This window comes from Eucyclogobius newberryi, unplaced genomic scaffold, assembly GCF_026437365.1.
Source record: "Eucyclogobius newberryi isolate DKJ021-1_F unplaced genomic scaffold, fEucNew1.0.hap1 SCAF_9, whole genome shotgun sequence".
NCBI classification, from domain to species: Eukaryota; Metazoa; Chordata; class Actinopteri; order Gobiiformes; family Gobiidae; genus Eucyclogobius; species Eucyclogobius newberryi.
In genome coordinates this window covers 23,166,389-23,185,201 of record NW_027316532.1, presented here as the reverse complement: position 1 = coordinate 23,185,201, position 18,813 = coordinate 23,166,389, and the positions used below count along the sequence as shown (strand labels likewise).

At 39.9% G+C, this 18,813-nt stretch overlaps 1 protein-coding gene across 1 annotated transcript in view; it reads left to right on the top strand.

Annotated features, from left to right (window-relative positions):
• The window catches only part of raver2 (ribonucleoprotein, PTB-binding 2), a 146,484-nt gene that overhangs the window by 17,262 nt on the left and 110,409 nt on the right, over nucleotides 1-18,813 (top strand). The window contains exon 2 of the mRNA XM_072437853.1: nucleotides 13,407-13,473. Within this exon, the coding sequence (XP_072293954.1) occupies nucleotides 13,407-13,473 (67 nt within the window). The remainder of the gene's footprint in view (nucleotides 1-13,406; nucleotides 13,474-18,813) is intronic.

The following is an 18,813-nucleotide window of genomic DNA, read 5'->3' as shown; positions in this document are numbered from 1 at the left end:
AGCGACTTATATGTGGTAGTATTTGTTATTTTCACACTTACAACCGCATTTCATACTCATACAGAGCAACTTATACTGTATATGTTTTTTCTTCTCTATTATGCATTTTTTGGCTGGTGCGACTTATAGTCCGGAAAATACGGTATTCAGCTTTGTTCTCAGGATGGTATTGGAACTGTATTTCCTTCATACCATTCTAATATTTAACACACATTTTCTTTCCAAACCCCTAAAAGTCTCTCCACGACAGCATTTTCACGTACTAAAGAGGTCGACCTACATTAGTCAAAGTACATTTCATCCTTGAGAAGTGACATCCACGTTTCTACTGTAATGGCCTAATTCTCTTACAGTTGTGTTTGTGCTGTCTCAGTTTTGAACCACAACCTGCACTTTTTTTTTTTTAGAGTTTAAGCTTAACCTGACACAGCAGAAAAAAAAGACTCCTGCAGTCAGCAAAGATTTTAAACCTGTTAACGTGTATGTCTCCTATAACAGTTGTCGTGCTTTCCGTGTAGTGCAGTGCGTAGGTGTGATTTCAGAAGTCTCACGCGTAACCTTTGGAGCTCGTGGGCCTCTTGCTGGGATTTGCTGGTTGCTATAGGCAGTGCAGCACCGCCGGGAGCGTAAGTCTCGGTAGTTATACATATTTCACAGTTGTGCTGAGATCAACAGACGTCTGAGTGCTACGGGGCCTTTGAACTGAACGACTCTCACGGCCAGGTGTACTCTGCAGACGCCGAGCTGCGACTGAAGCCAACAGGGAGCCGCTCAATGCAAAGACACTCATACTATATATACAACTGAAAAGCAGCACGTATACATATAGGTTTTAGACAGGAATCACCAGTCACTCTTCATTCACTCTCCTCAGCCATGCATGGGAGAAAATGGAAATAAAAGTGATGTATATAGTGGCTTAGTTTACTGAATCACCTCTTTATTGTGTAATCCCTCAGTCGTCCCGGGAGATGCCAGAGCAAAGGAACATTTATCTGGTAAACTGGACAAAACAGTGAAGTGAGTGGCCAAACACAGTCACTCTTAAAACGTTTTGTCCAGTTGACAGAAGTTTGATATTTCTTTTGCAATAGCTTTAAAACTGCTGCATCATTTTTACAATTTAGCTATGTTTGTTGTAAAGTGACTTTTGCCCCGTAGGAGAAATAGTATTTGAGCTGGAAGAAAATATAAAATAGAGTTAAAAAACAAGACAATTGAGTGCTGCCTGGTTGTTGAGTGGTCTAAGCTTCAGCTTTCATGCCACGCTCTGTCGGCCTCCTCGCTCTTCACCCCCTTTTCTCTCCGTCAAATAAAGTCCACAGAGCAAAGAACATGTTTTTAAAATCTCCGAATTCTGCACCTGTAAAACGGATGAAAAGGTTGATTATTCCGCCAGGCGTTTGGCAGGTGTCACATTCCTGAATAATGGATTCTCTCAGGGCTGAGAGCAGTATGTGCCCTCACATGAACACTCACATGAACACTCACATGAACACATGAACACTCACATGAACACTCACATGAACACTCACATGAACACATGAACACTCACATGAACTCTCACATGAACACTCACATGAACACATGAACACTCACATGAACACATGAACACTCACATGAACTCTCACATGAACACTCACATGAACACACATGAACACTCACATGAACACATGAACACTCACATGAACTCTCACATGAACACTCACATGAACACATGAACACTCACATGAACACATGAACACTCACATGAACTCTCACATGAACTCTCACATGAACACTCACATGAACTCTCACATGAACACTCACATGAACACTCACATGAACACTCACATGAACACTCACATGAACACATGAACACTCACATGAACACATGAACACTCACATGAACTCTCACATGAACACTCACATGAACACTCACATGAACACTCACATGAACACTCACATGAACACTCACATGAACACATGAACACTCACATGAACACTCACATGAACACTCACATGAACACATGAACACTCACATGAACACTCACATGAACACATGAACACTCACATGAACTCTCACATGAACACTCACATGAACACATGAACACTCACGTGAACACTAACATGAACACTCACATGAACACATGAACACTCACATGAACTCTCACATGAACACTCACATGAACACATGAACACTCACATGAACACTCACATGAACACATGAACACTCACATGAACACTAACATGAACACTCACATGAACACATGAACACTCACATGAACACTCACATGAACACTCACATGAACACATGAACACTCACATGAACTCTCACATGAACACATGAACACTCACATGAACACTCACAGGAACACTCACATGAACTCTCACATGAACACTCACATGAACACTCACGTCAACACTCACGTGAACACTCACATGAACACTCACATGAACACTCACGTGAACACTCACATGAACACTCACATGAACACATGAACACTCACATGAACTCTCACATGAACACTCACATGAACTCTCACATGAACACATGAACACTCACATGAACTCTCACATGAACACTCACATGAACTCTCACATGAACACATGAACACTCACATGAACACTCACATGAACTCTCACATGAACACATGAACACTCACATGAACACTCACATGAACACTCACGTGAACACTCACATGAACACATGAACACTCACATGAACACTCACATGAACTCTCACATGAACACATGAACACTCACATGAACATTCACATGAACACTCACATGAACACATGAACTCTCACATGAACTCTCACATGAACACTCACATGAACACATGAACTCTCACATGAACTCTCACATGAACTCTCACATGAACACTCACATGAACACATGAACACTCGCATGAACACTCGCATGAACACTCACATGAACTCTCACATGAACACTCACATGAACTCTCACATGAACACATGAACACTCACATGAACTCTCACATGAACACTCACATGAACACTCACGTGAACACTCACATGAACACATGAACACTCACATGAACACTCACATGAACTCTCACATGAACACATGAACACTCACATGAACACATGAACTCTCACATGAACTTTCACATGAACACTCACATGAACACATGAACTCCCACATGAACTCTCACATGAACACTCACATGAACACATGAACACTCGCATGAACACTCACATGAACACATGAACACTCACATGAACTCTCACATGAACACTCACATGAACACTCACATGAACTCTCACATGAACACATGAACACTCACATGAACACTCACATGAACACTCACGTGAACACTCACATGAACACATGAACACTCACATGAACTCTCACATGAACACTCACATGAACACATGAACACTCACATGAACTCTCACATGAACACTCACATGAACACTCACATAAACACTCACATGAACACTCACATGAACACATGAACACTCACATGAACACTCACGTGAACACTCACATGAACACATGAACACTCACATGAACTCTCACATGAACACTCACACAAACACATGAACTCTCACATGAACTCTCACATGAACACTCACATGAACACATGAACACTCACATGAACACTCACATGAACATTCACATGAACACTCACATGAACACATGAACACTCACATGAACACTCACATGAACATTCACATGAACACTCACATGAACACATGAACACTCACATGAACACTCACATGAACACTCACATGAACACTCACATGAACTCTCACATGAACACTCACATGAACACATGAACACTCACATGAACTCTCACGTGAACACTCACATGAACACTCACATGAACACATGAACACTCACATGAACACTCACATGAACACTCACATGAACACATGAACTCTCACATGAACATTCACATGAACACTCCCATGAACACATGAACTCTCACATGAACACTCACATGAACACATGAACACTCACATGAACTCTCACGTGAACACTCACATGAACACTCACATGAACACTCACATGAACATTCACATGAACACTCACATGAACACATGAACTCTCACATGAACACATGAACACTCACATGAACACTCACATGAACACATGAACACTCACATGAACACTCACATGAAAACTCACATGAAAACTCACATGAACACTCACATGAACACATGAACACTCACATGAACACTCACATGAAAACTCACATGAACACTCACATGAACACATGAACACTCACATGAACACTCACATGAACACTCACATGAACTCTCACATGAACACTCACATGAACACATGAACACTCACATGAACACTCACATGAACTCTCACATGAACACTCACATGAACACATGAACACTCACATGAACTCTCACATGAACTCTCACATGAACACTCACATGAACACATGAACACTCACATGAACTCTCACATGAACACATGAACACTCACATGAACTCTCACATGAACACTCACATGAACTCTCACATGAACACATGAACACTCACATGAACACATGAACACTCACATGAACTCTCACATGAACACTCACATGAACTCTCACATGAACACTCACATGAACACTCACATGAACACATGAACACTCACATGAACTCCCACATGAACACATGAACACTCACATGAACTCTCACATGAACCCTCACATGAACACTCACATGAACTCTCACATGAACTCTCACATGAACACTCACATGAACTCTCACATGAACTCTCACATGAACTCTCACATGAACACATGAACACTCACATGAACTCTCAGACCCTCCGCCGGGCTGCTTCTTCTTTCTCAGCTATAGTAGTTTTTGTCCTCAGATGTGATTGGTTGAGCTCCTCATGGTTCCAGGTCCAGTCTTGGCCTGTATTGATTGACCGATTTATGATATAGAAATATATAGATCGATATTTGGCACAGATATTTTGTCCTCAGAGCACAGATTTGTTTTTGAACAAACTCATATAAAAATAAAAGTTAGGGCAAAAAAAAAAAAAAAAACATGAAAAATATTTAATATCCTGGATAAATACATTCTGTTATTACTGTACTAAAGTGAAAAGTAAAAGAGTGAACTTTAATTCTACATAAATATGATCGCTTTGTGTGCATTGTGTGAATTATCAAATGTTCAAATATTGGTGTTGGAAAATATCGGTTATCACAGCAGCCGATACAAATATTCTATATTTGTATATTTGGCTGGAATTAATCCATATCGGACTAACTTAAATTATTATCATCAACTTCATTCATATACACATACACCTTTTTAGACCTTTATAATAGTCAAGACATTTCTGACAATTTAGCTTGAAATGAGAAAACACATTTGCAAAAGTAACATTTTCTTCACCCCTTGATAAATGATGTAAAACAATATATTCCATCCATCAAGTAAATCTTTTTAGCGTATTATTTATTTGCCAAGGACCACGTGCAGACACATTAATCTCACGCACCAGCTGCACCACAAAACTTAGATACACATCATTAACTCATCCAGATTTAATATTTCGGCAGTGCAAAAACATGAAATAAACAGAAATGCAGTGGCTTAACAGCAAACGTAAAACACACACTATAAACTGAGTGAATGAGTGACAGAATGAACGGCCATGTGCTGTATGCGGGACACGTCTGTTTGGTGGGACATGAGGCCACTTCTCGCCGTGTAAGAAGCAGTGATGGGATTGGCTGTGATTGACAGCTGAGTGGAGCTCCGGTAATGAACGCCGGCCAGAGGAGATACGGGAGAAGGAGCTGACTCAAGACTCTCCTCAAACTGCACACTGTTCTGTTAAGCGACGGCGACAGCGCTGCTCGTTTTGGGATTCCTCCAGAAGTCGAGTGATTGATAAGTGAATAACTCGAGGCTCAAGAATACACAAAAAACCCACAGGGGAATAGTTTCTTTAATGGTGCGTTAGGTTTGCCTGGGATCAGACCGGTTCTCTCTGTTCAATCTGAAAGCAGGAGATTTCACTCAGACAGAGCCGTTCAATCGGGGTTGTTTATTCCGTTTTAACACGTGAAACAGATGAGCTCATTGATCGTTTACCGTATTTTCTGGACTATAAGTCGCATCTTTTTCATAGTTTTGGCCCGGGTGCGACTTAAACTCCAGAGCGACTTATATGTGATATTATTCGTTATTTTCACACTGGCAACAGCATTTCATAATGTTGATTATTTTCACACTGACAACCGTAAGAGGGCGCTCTTCTACCTCCGGAGTTTGCAGAGTTGTTTAGTAGTGACACAGAGGAAGAAAAATTCAATGGATTTAGAGATTTAGTGATACATTTCCCCAAAAAATGTGACTTATACTCCAGTGCGACTTATATATGTTTTTTTCTTCTCTCTTATGCATTTTTTGGCTGGTGCGACTTATACTCCAGTGCGACTTATATATGTTTTTTTCTTCTCTGTTATGCATTTTTTGGCTGGTGCAACTTATACTCCAGTGCGACTTATAGTCCGGAAAATACGGTATATATTAATTGCAGAGAAAGACAGGGGACGCTCTGGGGCAGCTCTCAATTTGCTGGATTCCTGTGAATGTTGCTTGTCTTTTATTAACCAATGACCGTTTCATTGATTGGTTTTCTAACTTTATATCGCGTAAATGCTGGATTGTGCGAGTGAATGAAACAAAACTGCCCCTGATAGTTTTGCATAAAGGACAAAGCGACAAACTTTAAATTAATTAACGTGACTGTGAGCTCCACCAGACTCTGTGTTTGTCGTTATACTGTTAATGAGCTCACTAAAAATGTAGTGGTCAGATTATGATGCAATCTCCTGGTTAAGTGAGCAACAATCTGCAAAAGGATTAATTTGCTTTTGGTGGTGAAGTATTGTTTACCGTTGCGTCATTGGGTTATACTTGGCCCCGAAATGTTCTGATACAGCCCTTTATGACCATTGCAATTTAAAGGGTCGGATATTATGCACAATTGGGGTTTCTGAGCCAAAAAACACACCTGGAGTCGCATTTAGCTTCATTCGCGCAAGTTTGATGAAATCCGGTTAGAAAATCCTCTCCCCTCCGAGCGTCAAAAACACTCCGTACTGAATTTCCTCGATAATTGACGTTTTCTGAATCCGTGATGTAGCTCTGAGAATAATCTTTGCTCTTTTAAAGTCCATAAATCATGCTGTTCATTTCCGCCGTCAAAACGCGATCATTGCAATTGGAAACAGGAAGTTGGGAATCAGTGTTGTTTTTTAGAATGGTGTGATTCCCTTTGCAGCTCGTGGATGGAACCAAAGCTCAGTTACTCCTGCGATTCCCAAGGCTGTGGCAAAGTTATGTTGTTTTAGAGTAGAACTATTCTTTTTAGTTCTAAAACCTGAAATGCCAAAGTAAATGTACTCAAGAGCATGTTTAAAGGCCAATAACAACACACATAATGCACAATATTTGTCCTTTAAGGTTTACCATGACAAACCCTGATGTGAAATACATGAATAATTGTTCGTAATAAAATTTTAACAAACTTATCCACCTGGTTCACTATCAGACAGTAGAATCTACGTCCAGACAGTTTTGACCGTAAACATTCATCATTTCAATCAAAATTTGAAAAAGCACTTCTTGTATAATCAACTGTGTCAACATCAGTCAATTTAAAGTGCACTTGTATTTGTCATTGTAATAAGTAGCACATCAGAATTCAAATTTTGTCCTGTCAAGTCCAAAGTTTGTTAAATTTGACAATTTTCAAATTAAGTCAAAATGTTTCTAATGATTTGTTTTAATGTTTTTTAATGTCTTTTACTTCAGTCCAGTCTTTGTTTGTTGGTTTCGGTTTGTGTCATCCATTTTTTGTGATTTAATTTTAAAAAAAAAATCCTAAATCTAATGTATTTGAAATTGTGACATTTTATTGTGTATTTTACTGAGCTAATGCTAAAAACAAGTAAGTTTTAACTTGCCCAGGGACTGAAGCTAACGTAATATTGATCCCTGACAAATGTAAAGAAAAAAACATCAATTTAACCAACTTAAATTGTAATAGTAAGTGTAAGTGTTGTGTAAGTAATTACAAACCTGCAATAAAGAGTCAGATTTCTTGCTGAATTACATTTTTGGTATAGATCGTTCGGGCAGTTGCTTTGCTTGTGATCTGAAAAAGCTGTTCACACTTTTCACTCAAGCAGATGAACTCCAGCAATTTTGCTAAAAGGTTTTTCTGAGTTCGATAAACACCCGATTCCTCCTCTCACGCTTTGAAAATCAGGCGCACAGCTTCAACTGCCACTGCACTCCCGCTTCCCAACAAACGGGACACAACTATGAACCCGTTTGAAACCCCATTCAACCATTTTATTGATCTAATTTGTGTATTTGCTGAAACTTTGCGCTTGACGCCCCTGAGACTCTTACTGGGCCCAGGGCGGCAGTGAAGCGCTCGTGTCGCTATTAAAGCCAACGTTAATTAGAGCTGAGCTAAAACGTGCAGTGGGAATTTACAGGAACACAGAGGAGCGTTGTAACGGAGTGTGATTGGATGCGGTCGGGGCAGAGGAAAACGGCATGAAACATGGTCTGCTCAACTGGTAAATTGTGAGACTATAAAAAGAAATGGCTGTCGGGAAAGTAGTCCCTTCATTTGCATATTTGGAGAAACAAACAGCCGCCATCAGCTAAAATGGATTTTACTGTTCAAAATAAAGCCATGTTTGCAGAGACGGGTTGTACTTAATTATATTTACTCAAGAACATCTATGTTTTTGAGTACATTTTTAATCAAGTTGTGCCTTGAGTACAAGTTTTGGTTATTCGTCCCATTATGAGTACATCTACAAGTAACAAACGATGTATTTTGACCAAATTAAATTTAAATATTGGTGTTTTTTTGCACTGCTTCTTCAGATATGTATTTTTTGTGGTCTTTCATTTGAATGCAGCATATTTTTGGTGAATTATTTTGTGTTTTATCCATTACTTCCAATTATAAATCAAAAGTTACGTTCAGACAATTGTCCTAATCATACTTTCCTCGAATACTTTTTTATTCTTCATTACAAAACATTTCTTGAACCGTTACTTTGTACTTCTACTTCGCGCAAAGAAAAAAATATGTGGCCAAAGTTGTAAACTAATGTGTTTATAATGAATTATTTCAACTTCTCTGTTAATCTCGTGGCTCGTCCCTCCCCAATACACGAGCAATTTTATTTTGAAGTACTAGTATTCTGGCTGCTGGCTTCTGACTGTTTTCTCGTGAACAAATTACGTTATTGGCGTTATAGTTTCATGAGTTTCCTCTGCCATTTTACAGATACATTCTACGCGTACTAGTAGCAGTTTGCCGTAAAAATATTTGAAATTGCGCACATTTCTGAGATTTCCCGCCGCCTTTTTAGTTCGACCAATTGATGCGCAAGGAATATCTTTCATCGTTCGAGAACCTCTGCCCGCAATAGTTGTTTATTTGTGACGAGTCTTTTTTGCAGACAGTTAGCTTCAGACGGACGGTGTGTTTATAATCCAGCGCCGGCGATTTCCGAGGCTGAGCGCGCTGACCCTTTGTGTGGGCAGCGTTGCATGGACTTTATGGATATGAAACACTCGCTTTGTGCACGAGCGGGGCGGTGCTTTCATGGGAAATAGCACTGCAGAAGGACATAATAACGACATAATAAAGGCATTAGTCACCGCATTGCCTAGCTTCTTGTGGCTATTTTATACTGTGCAAAATCACTACAGTTATGTTTTTTATGCATCATTAACTTCTATTTTTTGAGGGATTCTGGCATGTGTATTTTTTTTGCACTTTACCCGGATCCCGGCCCACAGCGCTGTACTTTGTTGCGATCCATTAAAAACTGTGGACTTCGGGTCATTAACAAATGTTATAACGATAATGTGTAGCCACTTTTCAGCAATAAAAACACTGAAAATCCACGACTTGTCCAGGTGAAAGAGATCAGTTCTGCAGGAAGTGAATGGGCCGCATTATGAATCATTTTTACCGTATTTTCTGGACTATAAGTCGCACCGGAGTATGAGTCTCACCAGCCAAAAAATGCATAATAGAGAATTAAAAAACATAAATAAGTTGCACTGGAGTATGAAATGCGGTTGCAAGTGTGAAAAGAACAAATAATATCACATATAAGTCGCGCCGGAGTATAAGTATGAAAGTATAAATATAAGTTTAAGTCAGACCCCGGACAAAACTATGAAAAAAGGTGCGACTTATAGTCCGGAAAATAATGGTACATCAATAATGCCGTTAACAAGGAACACAATGTTTATTACTAAAAAACAGAATATAATATGTCTTCTTGGATTATCATTAATATTATTTACCTTTATTTGCTCATTGGAAACAAGTTGCGTAACCTGTCAAATATAAAAAATACACATAAAAACAAACAAATACAGGATATGCAGGTATAAAATGTTCAATAAAATAATCAATACAATTAACAAATACATAAAAAAACACACTTACACGTGACAATCATACAAGGCAAGAGCACTGGCATTGTGGGTATTTTTAACAAGTGCTTTGGATTCATTAACTCGGCTGTAAAAGGCCCTGAGATCTCAATCGATGAATGCTTGATCTGGTGTTCGTTTAAACTTATTAAATAATCAGACAAAATGCCCAAAAAGAGAGCTTTATTACCAAACAAAAGGCGGTTCTGTACGCGTCTTGCATCCAATGATTGACATCCCACATATACTCTGGTTTGTACAAAGGATTACAGGACATTTACTGTTCAGAATAAGAATCAAAAGACAGAAATTCAGACAGAGGGAAATAATTATAGTTATGCACTTGATTGTAAAACAAATTCACTCCTTTTCACTGTAAATGGGCCATTCAGCGTTAACAAGGATAAAAGCACGATGCATAAAGTAATTGGATGAAAACAGAGAGCGTCTTTTATAAAAATGCTGATAAACCGGCCAACATACTATTTTTAGCCATTATATACACTTTTGCTGAGTCAGTTTAATGCTGGGGGTGCTAAAAAGTAAAGTAAAAGTCAGTTTTTTAGGTATCTGTACTTTACCTCAGTCATTTTTACAGTGCATACTTTTGAGAGCAAGTAGAGAGTACTTTTATGGTTTGAGGGCTTGTTTTTTAGTACATCCATCGTGACTTAATGCCCAAAAGGGTTGAAGTTTTGGCTCTGAGCAAACAAAATGGAAAGATACAGTGGAAAAAATAAGAAATTGTTTAGAATTGCGGTTGATGACCACAAAATCGCACAGTTCTTTATCAAAATCATCACAATTACCACTGTATGTGCTACTTATACTTTATTTTACTGTATTTTTCCTCCTGTATCTGTACTTTTACTTAAAAAAAGGCCATGGATGTGGCTGCGTTAGGGCTGTGATGCGATACACGATACACGGCTCGCGATACGATAATATCCCGATTTTGCGATACATGCGATAATCGATATATTGCTCATGATATTCTACGATATATCACGATTTCTGTATATAACCCAATATCCAATTTTAACAACATTTTTCATTGTTAAACCACGACCTGCACAAATTCAAAATGAAACACACCCATTTTAATCATCAAAACTGTCAAAAATGTTGCTGTTGATGACCACAAAATTGCACAATTCTTTATCAAAATCATCACAATTTACACTGTATGTGCTACTTATACTTTATTTTACTGTATTTTTTGCTCCTGTATCTGTACTTTTACTTAAAAAAAGGCCATGGATGTCTCTGCGTTAGGTCTGTGATGCGATACACGATACACGGCTCGCGATACGATAATATCACCATTTTGCGATACATGCGATAATCAATGTACTGCTCATAATATTCTGATATATCACTCTTTTTTGAAACACAAATGAAACACACCCATTTTAATCATCAAAACAGTCAAAATATTTTGCGAGGCTGATGCTGCTGTGGAAATGTGAAATGTTTGCAGAAAGTTATAATAGTAAAATGTGGAGAAAATATTTCAAACGTCTATAATCTTTGCCACCTCGTTATTTTAAATTCTGATGTGGCAAAGGATAAATGTACTTCCAGCTCCTAAAAGCGTGCGCCTCGTCTTATGTGCTGTGATTATGAACCTGACATTAAACGTTTTTGAAAGCATAATTACCCATCTCAGACAAATTAGGGCTATTTGTTAGAGCAGGTCCCTCATTAAGTACTTGATTTAGACGAGGAAGTGCAAAGAAGGAGAGAAAATATGTTTTAGCATCATTAAGGAAAAGTAAAAGTGCGTTTTCTTATGCTTCAATGCTGCAAAAAATACAGAAATATTGTCCGATACAGCGGTTGGTTTGTTGACACTATATTAGAGCACTTTTACAAATTATCATCATAAAAAAATGAGCTAAAAATGATAAGTGGAAGAGTTTTCAGTGCGTTAAACAATTTCATAAAGATAATTCGGCCATATTTGTATATAGCGTCTTTCTCAAATAATTTTTAAATGCACTATTTATATAAAACACATTCCTGCTTCTTATAATCTGCATTTAAATCTATAACACGTCTAATGTTTTCCTCATATAACCTTTCTTTAATAAAGCAGACGGTGTAATTAATACATTTATATTATTATTTGAATCAATATTGATATTCTGTCATTTCAAGTCAATGATCAGTTGTGTCTTTTTATTTTAGAAGTCTTCCCTCAGACTTTATTCTTTTCATGTTAAATGGGAATAATTAAAAGTATGTATTAGATAAAACAAACCTTTTTTGTGTGTGATATAGCTCATCCCTAAATCATATCACCGTATTTTCCGGACTTTTTTCATAGTTTTGGCCGGGGTGCGACTTATACTCCAGAGCGACTTATATGTGATATTATTCATTATTTTCACACTGACACAAGAGGGCGCTCTAGGCTCTAAGCGACGCAGAGGAAGAATCTGCACTTCCTCTACCTCTGGAGGTTGTGGAGTTGTTTAGGAGTGACACAGAGGAAGAAGAATTCAATGGATTTAGTGATTTGGGGTAAAACTGATGCTTTGGTAAACTTGTTAGCATGTTCTTTATGCTATAGTTATCTGAATAACTGTTAATATGTTACGTTAACATACCAGACACTTACCACAGTTCTGTCTGTGCCTCATGTAGCTGAAGGTGTTAGCGTTAGCATACGTACACCTATTCACCATGTTCTCTAATCTGTTATTATCTTAAATTACATTTCAAGATTAAATATCTGTTCTTGGTCTTGGATTTTATTTAAAAAATCTCCCAAAACGTATACTCCAGTGCGACTTATATATGTTTTTTTTTTCTCTATTTTGCATTTTTTGGCTGGTGCGACTTATACTCCGGAGCGATTTATTATCCAGAAATTACAGTATATATTTGTATTATTGAATTTTTCACTCATACTTTCTTCTGTCTTTTCTGTTTCAGGAAGTGCATGAAATCCTGAAGGAGTACGAGTTGAAGTACTGCTTTGTGGACCGAAACAAAGGCACAGGTAACCTTCTTCAGAACTTCTACGATCAATACACAGCTGCTCTTTAGTATTTGAACGCATCACACAACCTTTTCAGCAATTACACCTTTCATTTTTGTTCTTCATAAATGCATTCAGTTGAGAGATGGAGGCAGTGGACGCCTTTTCGCTTTGATTGTAGTGATTTACATTTACAAGAACATCTCTGTTATACTCCAGTAGTCAAAACACTTTTCATATTTCTTCCAAACCTTGCAGAGTTTATTCCTTTTATAACACTTGTTTATGGGGTTTAGAGTGATTGAAGGTTATAGCAAAAAATACATACTTTAAAGAAGACATTTTATACTTTTGTTTGATAAACGCTTACAATCTAAAGACAACTATTTCAAAAATGGGAGGACGGCATAGCATGTTTTGCTGTTGTAAAAACAAGTCATGTTTCCTGATATATGGGACATTTTTACAGGTTTCCAACAGTCTAAAGACGTGTTCTGTTTTACCTGTGACACTAATGTTAAACCTGTTTGGTAAAATAGTCCTTTATTTCAGCGGTGCAGGATCATATGGAGCCTTTTGAGCAGAATAAGTTCAAATTAAAGGTGGGGGTCATGTACCTGCTCGTCTCCATGGAGAATGTTCCACTATGGCATTAACTCTTACTGTGAGCAGGGTCACCTCTCCACAGATCTGACCTGTAACTGGGTCTGGAGGGGCAGCTTGTCTCCATGGAGATATCATATACCAAGAACATTCTAGGCAAGAGGTCATCTCTATGGAGACAAGCGCCTCCATCAGAACATCAGACAGAACACCAGACAGAACACCAGACAGAACACCAGACAGAACACCAGACAGAACATCAGACAGAACATCAGACAGAACACCAGACAGAACACCAGACAGAACATCAGACAGAACATCAGACAGAACACTAGACAGAACACCAGACAGAACAGCAGACAGGACACCAGACAGAACAGCAGACAGAACACCAGACAGAACACCAGACAGAACACCAGACAGAACATCAGACAGAACATCAGACAGAACACCAGACAGAACACCAGACAGAACACCAGACAGAACACCAGACAGAACACCAGACAGAACATCAGACAGAACATCAGACAGAACATCAGACAGAACACCAGACAGAACATCAGACAGAACACCAGACAGAACAGCAGACAGGACACCAGACAGAACAGCAGACAGAACACCAGACAGAACACCAGACAGAACACCAGACAGAACATCAGACAGAACATCAGACAGAACACCAGACAGAACACCAGACAGAACACCAGACAGAACACCAGACAGAACATCAGACAGAACATCAGACAGAACATCAGACAGAACACCAGACAGAACATCAGACAGAACATCAGACAGAACATCAGACAGAACACCAGACAGAACATCAGACAGAACACCAGACAGAACATCAGACAGAACACCAGACAGAACACCAGACAGAACACCAGACAGAACACCAGACAGAACATCAGACAGAACATGAGACAGAACACCAGACAGAACACCAGACAGAACATCAGACAGAACATCAGACAGAACACCAGACAGAACACCAGACAGAACACCAGACAGAACACCAGACAGAACATCAGACAGAACATCAGACAGAACACCAGACAGAACACCAGACAGAACATCAGACAGAACACCAGACAGAACATCAGACAGAACACCAGACAGAACATCAGACAGAACACCAGACAGAACAGCAGACAGAACAGCAGACAGAACAGCAGACAGAACACCAGACAGAACACCAGACAGAACACCAGACAGAACACCAGACAGAACATCAGACAGAACACCAGACAGAACACCAGACAGAACACCAGACAGAACACCAGACAGAACATCAGACAGAACACCAGACAGAACACCAGACAGAACATCAGACAGAACACCAGACAGAACATCAGACAGAACATGAGACAGAACACCAGACAGAACACCAGACAGAACATGAGACAGAACACCAGACAGAACACCAGGCAGAACATCAGACAGAACACCAGACAGAACATCAGACAGAACATCAGACAGAACACCAGACAGAACACCAGACAGAACACCAGACAGAACACCAGACAGAACATCAGACAGAACACCAGACAGAACACCAGACAGAACACCAGACAGAACACCAGACAGAACACCAGACAGAACAGCAGACAGAACACCAGACAGAACATCAGACAGAACATCAGACAGAACACCAGACAGAACATCAGACAGAACACCAGACAGAACACCAGACAGAACATCAGACAGAACACCAGACAGAACACCAGACAGAACACCAGACAGAACATCAGACAGAACACCAGACAGAACACCAGACAGAACACCAGACAGAACACCAGACAGAACATCAGACAGAACACCAGACAGAACACCAGACAGAACACCAGACAGAACACCAGACAGAACACCAGACAGAACACCAGACAGAACACCAGACAGAACATCAGACAGAACACCAGACAGAACACCAGACAGAACACCAGACAGAACATCAGACAGAACACCAGACAGAACATCAGACAGAACATCAGACAGAACACCAGACAGAACATCAGACAGAACATGAGACAGAACACCAGACAGAACACGAGACAGAACATGAGACAGAACACCAGACAGAACACCAGGCAGAACATCAGACAGAACACCAGACAGAACATCAGACAGAACATCAGACAGAACATCAGACAGAACACCAGACAGGGAAACAGAGCAGCAGAGTGAAGGTCGGCTGTCATGGTGACGAGCAGCTACTGGGAAAAGTGGCGAGGGACATTATTATTTTATCTCTAGGACAATTCAAATCTCAATATTGACCGGTTGAAAACTGCAGCCCTGATTTACACGTTCTCCTTTACTGCGACCATAAACATCATCGTGACAAGGTATGAGTGCCGGATGCATTTATGGATAGATACAGGTCGGGGAATGAGAAGATGAAACAAATTATGAGTAAAAAAAATACATGGAATTACACCTACTTTGTAAAAAGAATTGTTGGGGAACTTGATCGATACAGTTGGTGCATTATTTGTATTTTATGCACAATCGAGACTTGCTGGAGGTCGTTGCCATAGCGTTACTTCAACCCCAGTTCATCCAGGCTCTTCATCTGCCTGGATGAACTCTCCTTATACTAGATGAACCACCCTCTCGCCTCCTGACTGCTTCTGGCTCCACAGTCTCTACCTGCAAATGGAAGCGTCAGGCCTGAACCATATGTGGGATTTCTCCTTCACTCCGGTTCTCCTTGAGGTTTCTACTTCTCCGTAGTTTTACCTTCTTTCGTAGTTTTACCGAGCTGAGAAGAAGGTTCTAAGGACATTATCCATTATCCATTTGCAAATTTCCCACGAACAGAGATTAATCTGCTTTTCACTGTCGAGGCTGTCTCTGTTGTGATTTTGGACATAAATTGAATTGAATAAAACCCTATTCTGTATCTCGGTAGCATTTAGCCCGCAGCTGCTTTTATCATTCTTGGATATTTATACACATTTGTCCCGTTGTTCGACCACTTTTTTCTTCTCCATCTCCATCGTCTTCGTGTCTATATTTGGCACAATATATACCGTACACTAAAGCCAGCGTTTGCTCTTGTACCGTATTTCCCGGACTATAAGTTGCACCGAAGTATAAGTAGCACCAGCAAAAAAATGCATAATAGAGAAAAAAACAACAAGTTGCACTGGAGTATGAAATGCGGTTGCAAGTGTGAAAATAATCTATCTACTGCGTTGTAACATTAAAGGCTCTTATCTTATCTTATCTTTTGTTGTTTGTGTTGCACTGAATCACCTGTGAATTATGTTTATCGACAAATGCAATGAACCCTATTCTCATTCTGATTCTTTGATTCTATTCAGGGCCTTTTGTAATCCAAGTATTTCCATTTTAATATAGTAACTTCTAATTCTGATTCAAGTCCAGTTACCATCAATAACAACACTCCTCTTGAGTCTGCAGTGACAGCTGTAGGGGGAAGGTGGTGTCAGTGTGACAGGGGGGAGGGCTTATCTCAATGAGATGCAAATGAGCCCCCCTGTGACTCTGGGCTCACTCCGGTGAGAAACTTTGGAAGCCGTTTTCTCAGTGAATGGGTTTGAGAGTTGTATACATTCAAATGACCTACATTCAGATCTACATGAGTGAGACATCATTGGAAAGCTTTGAATTCACACTTTCAGAATCTGTGAATAACTCAAAATGTCTCCGGGTAGACATGTAACTGGATTGGCCACGTTCAGTCACAAATAAGATCACATATAAGTCGCTCCGGAGTATAAGTATAAGTATGTAAGGCCGCAGTTATTTTATTACTTGGTTTACGGATTTTTAAATGAAATATATTGCACAGGCGGACGAAATATAATTTCAATTTCAAAAGATGTTTTCTTCCGGGTTTGCCCAAAACGGACCACGGGAGGAGAGGGGGGGGCGGAGGGGGGGAGACGCGGCGCGCAGGAGCGTGTAACAGTAGATTTAGCGTGTTTTAGACAGACAGAACTGACGCTTAAGTGTGCACCCTCCCCCACCCACCCAGTCACGGCAAAACGCGCTGAAGAAAATGTGGTAAACGGGTTTAAAATATGTATTTGCAATATAAAGGCGCACAGCAGCAGGGAAATGGACGCGCGTACTCTCGCCGGGGCCGCGCGCAGGGACGGCGCCGCTCCGTCACAACAATGCTTTCCGCAGGAGTTTGGCGAGAAATTGCTTCACGCGCTCTTTTCTTTTGACTTAATACCGCTTTTTACATTTAATTTAATGCTATTTTGCATTTTCATCGGTACGTTGTAAAAAAAAAAAAAAGATAATAATGTATTTTATTTATATTGTAGAAATCAATAATCTAAGTGCAGCGGATCCGTAAACCAAGTAATTCAATAACTAAGGCCTAAGTATAAATATAAGTATAAGTATAGTCCGGAAAATACGATAGTTTCTTGAACAGTGGTGATGGAGCAGCTCCTCTACGTTAGAATAAATGGATCCTTCCCCCCTCAGATGTCCGTTAGCTCACTTGGAGGCCCACTGTCTCCATAGAACAGTATATCAAGTGCAGTTGTACCAGACCACTCTTAACTCGTACAAACAAACCTGCTCCTTGCCCTCTTAAAGCAGCCCCCCCGTCCCCCCTGCATGTGTCCCATTCCAGAGAAATCCTGCATGGAGCCTATATTTAGTGCGCTCCCGCCGCCAAGCACCTGTAACGTAACGTCTTGGGAGAGGGCTCGGGGGCTGTAAACAGGCGCGATATCAAAGCAGCGGTGCCCCGGCCCAAAGGTCAACGGCGTT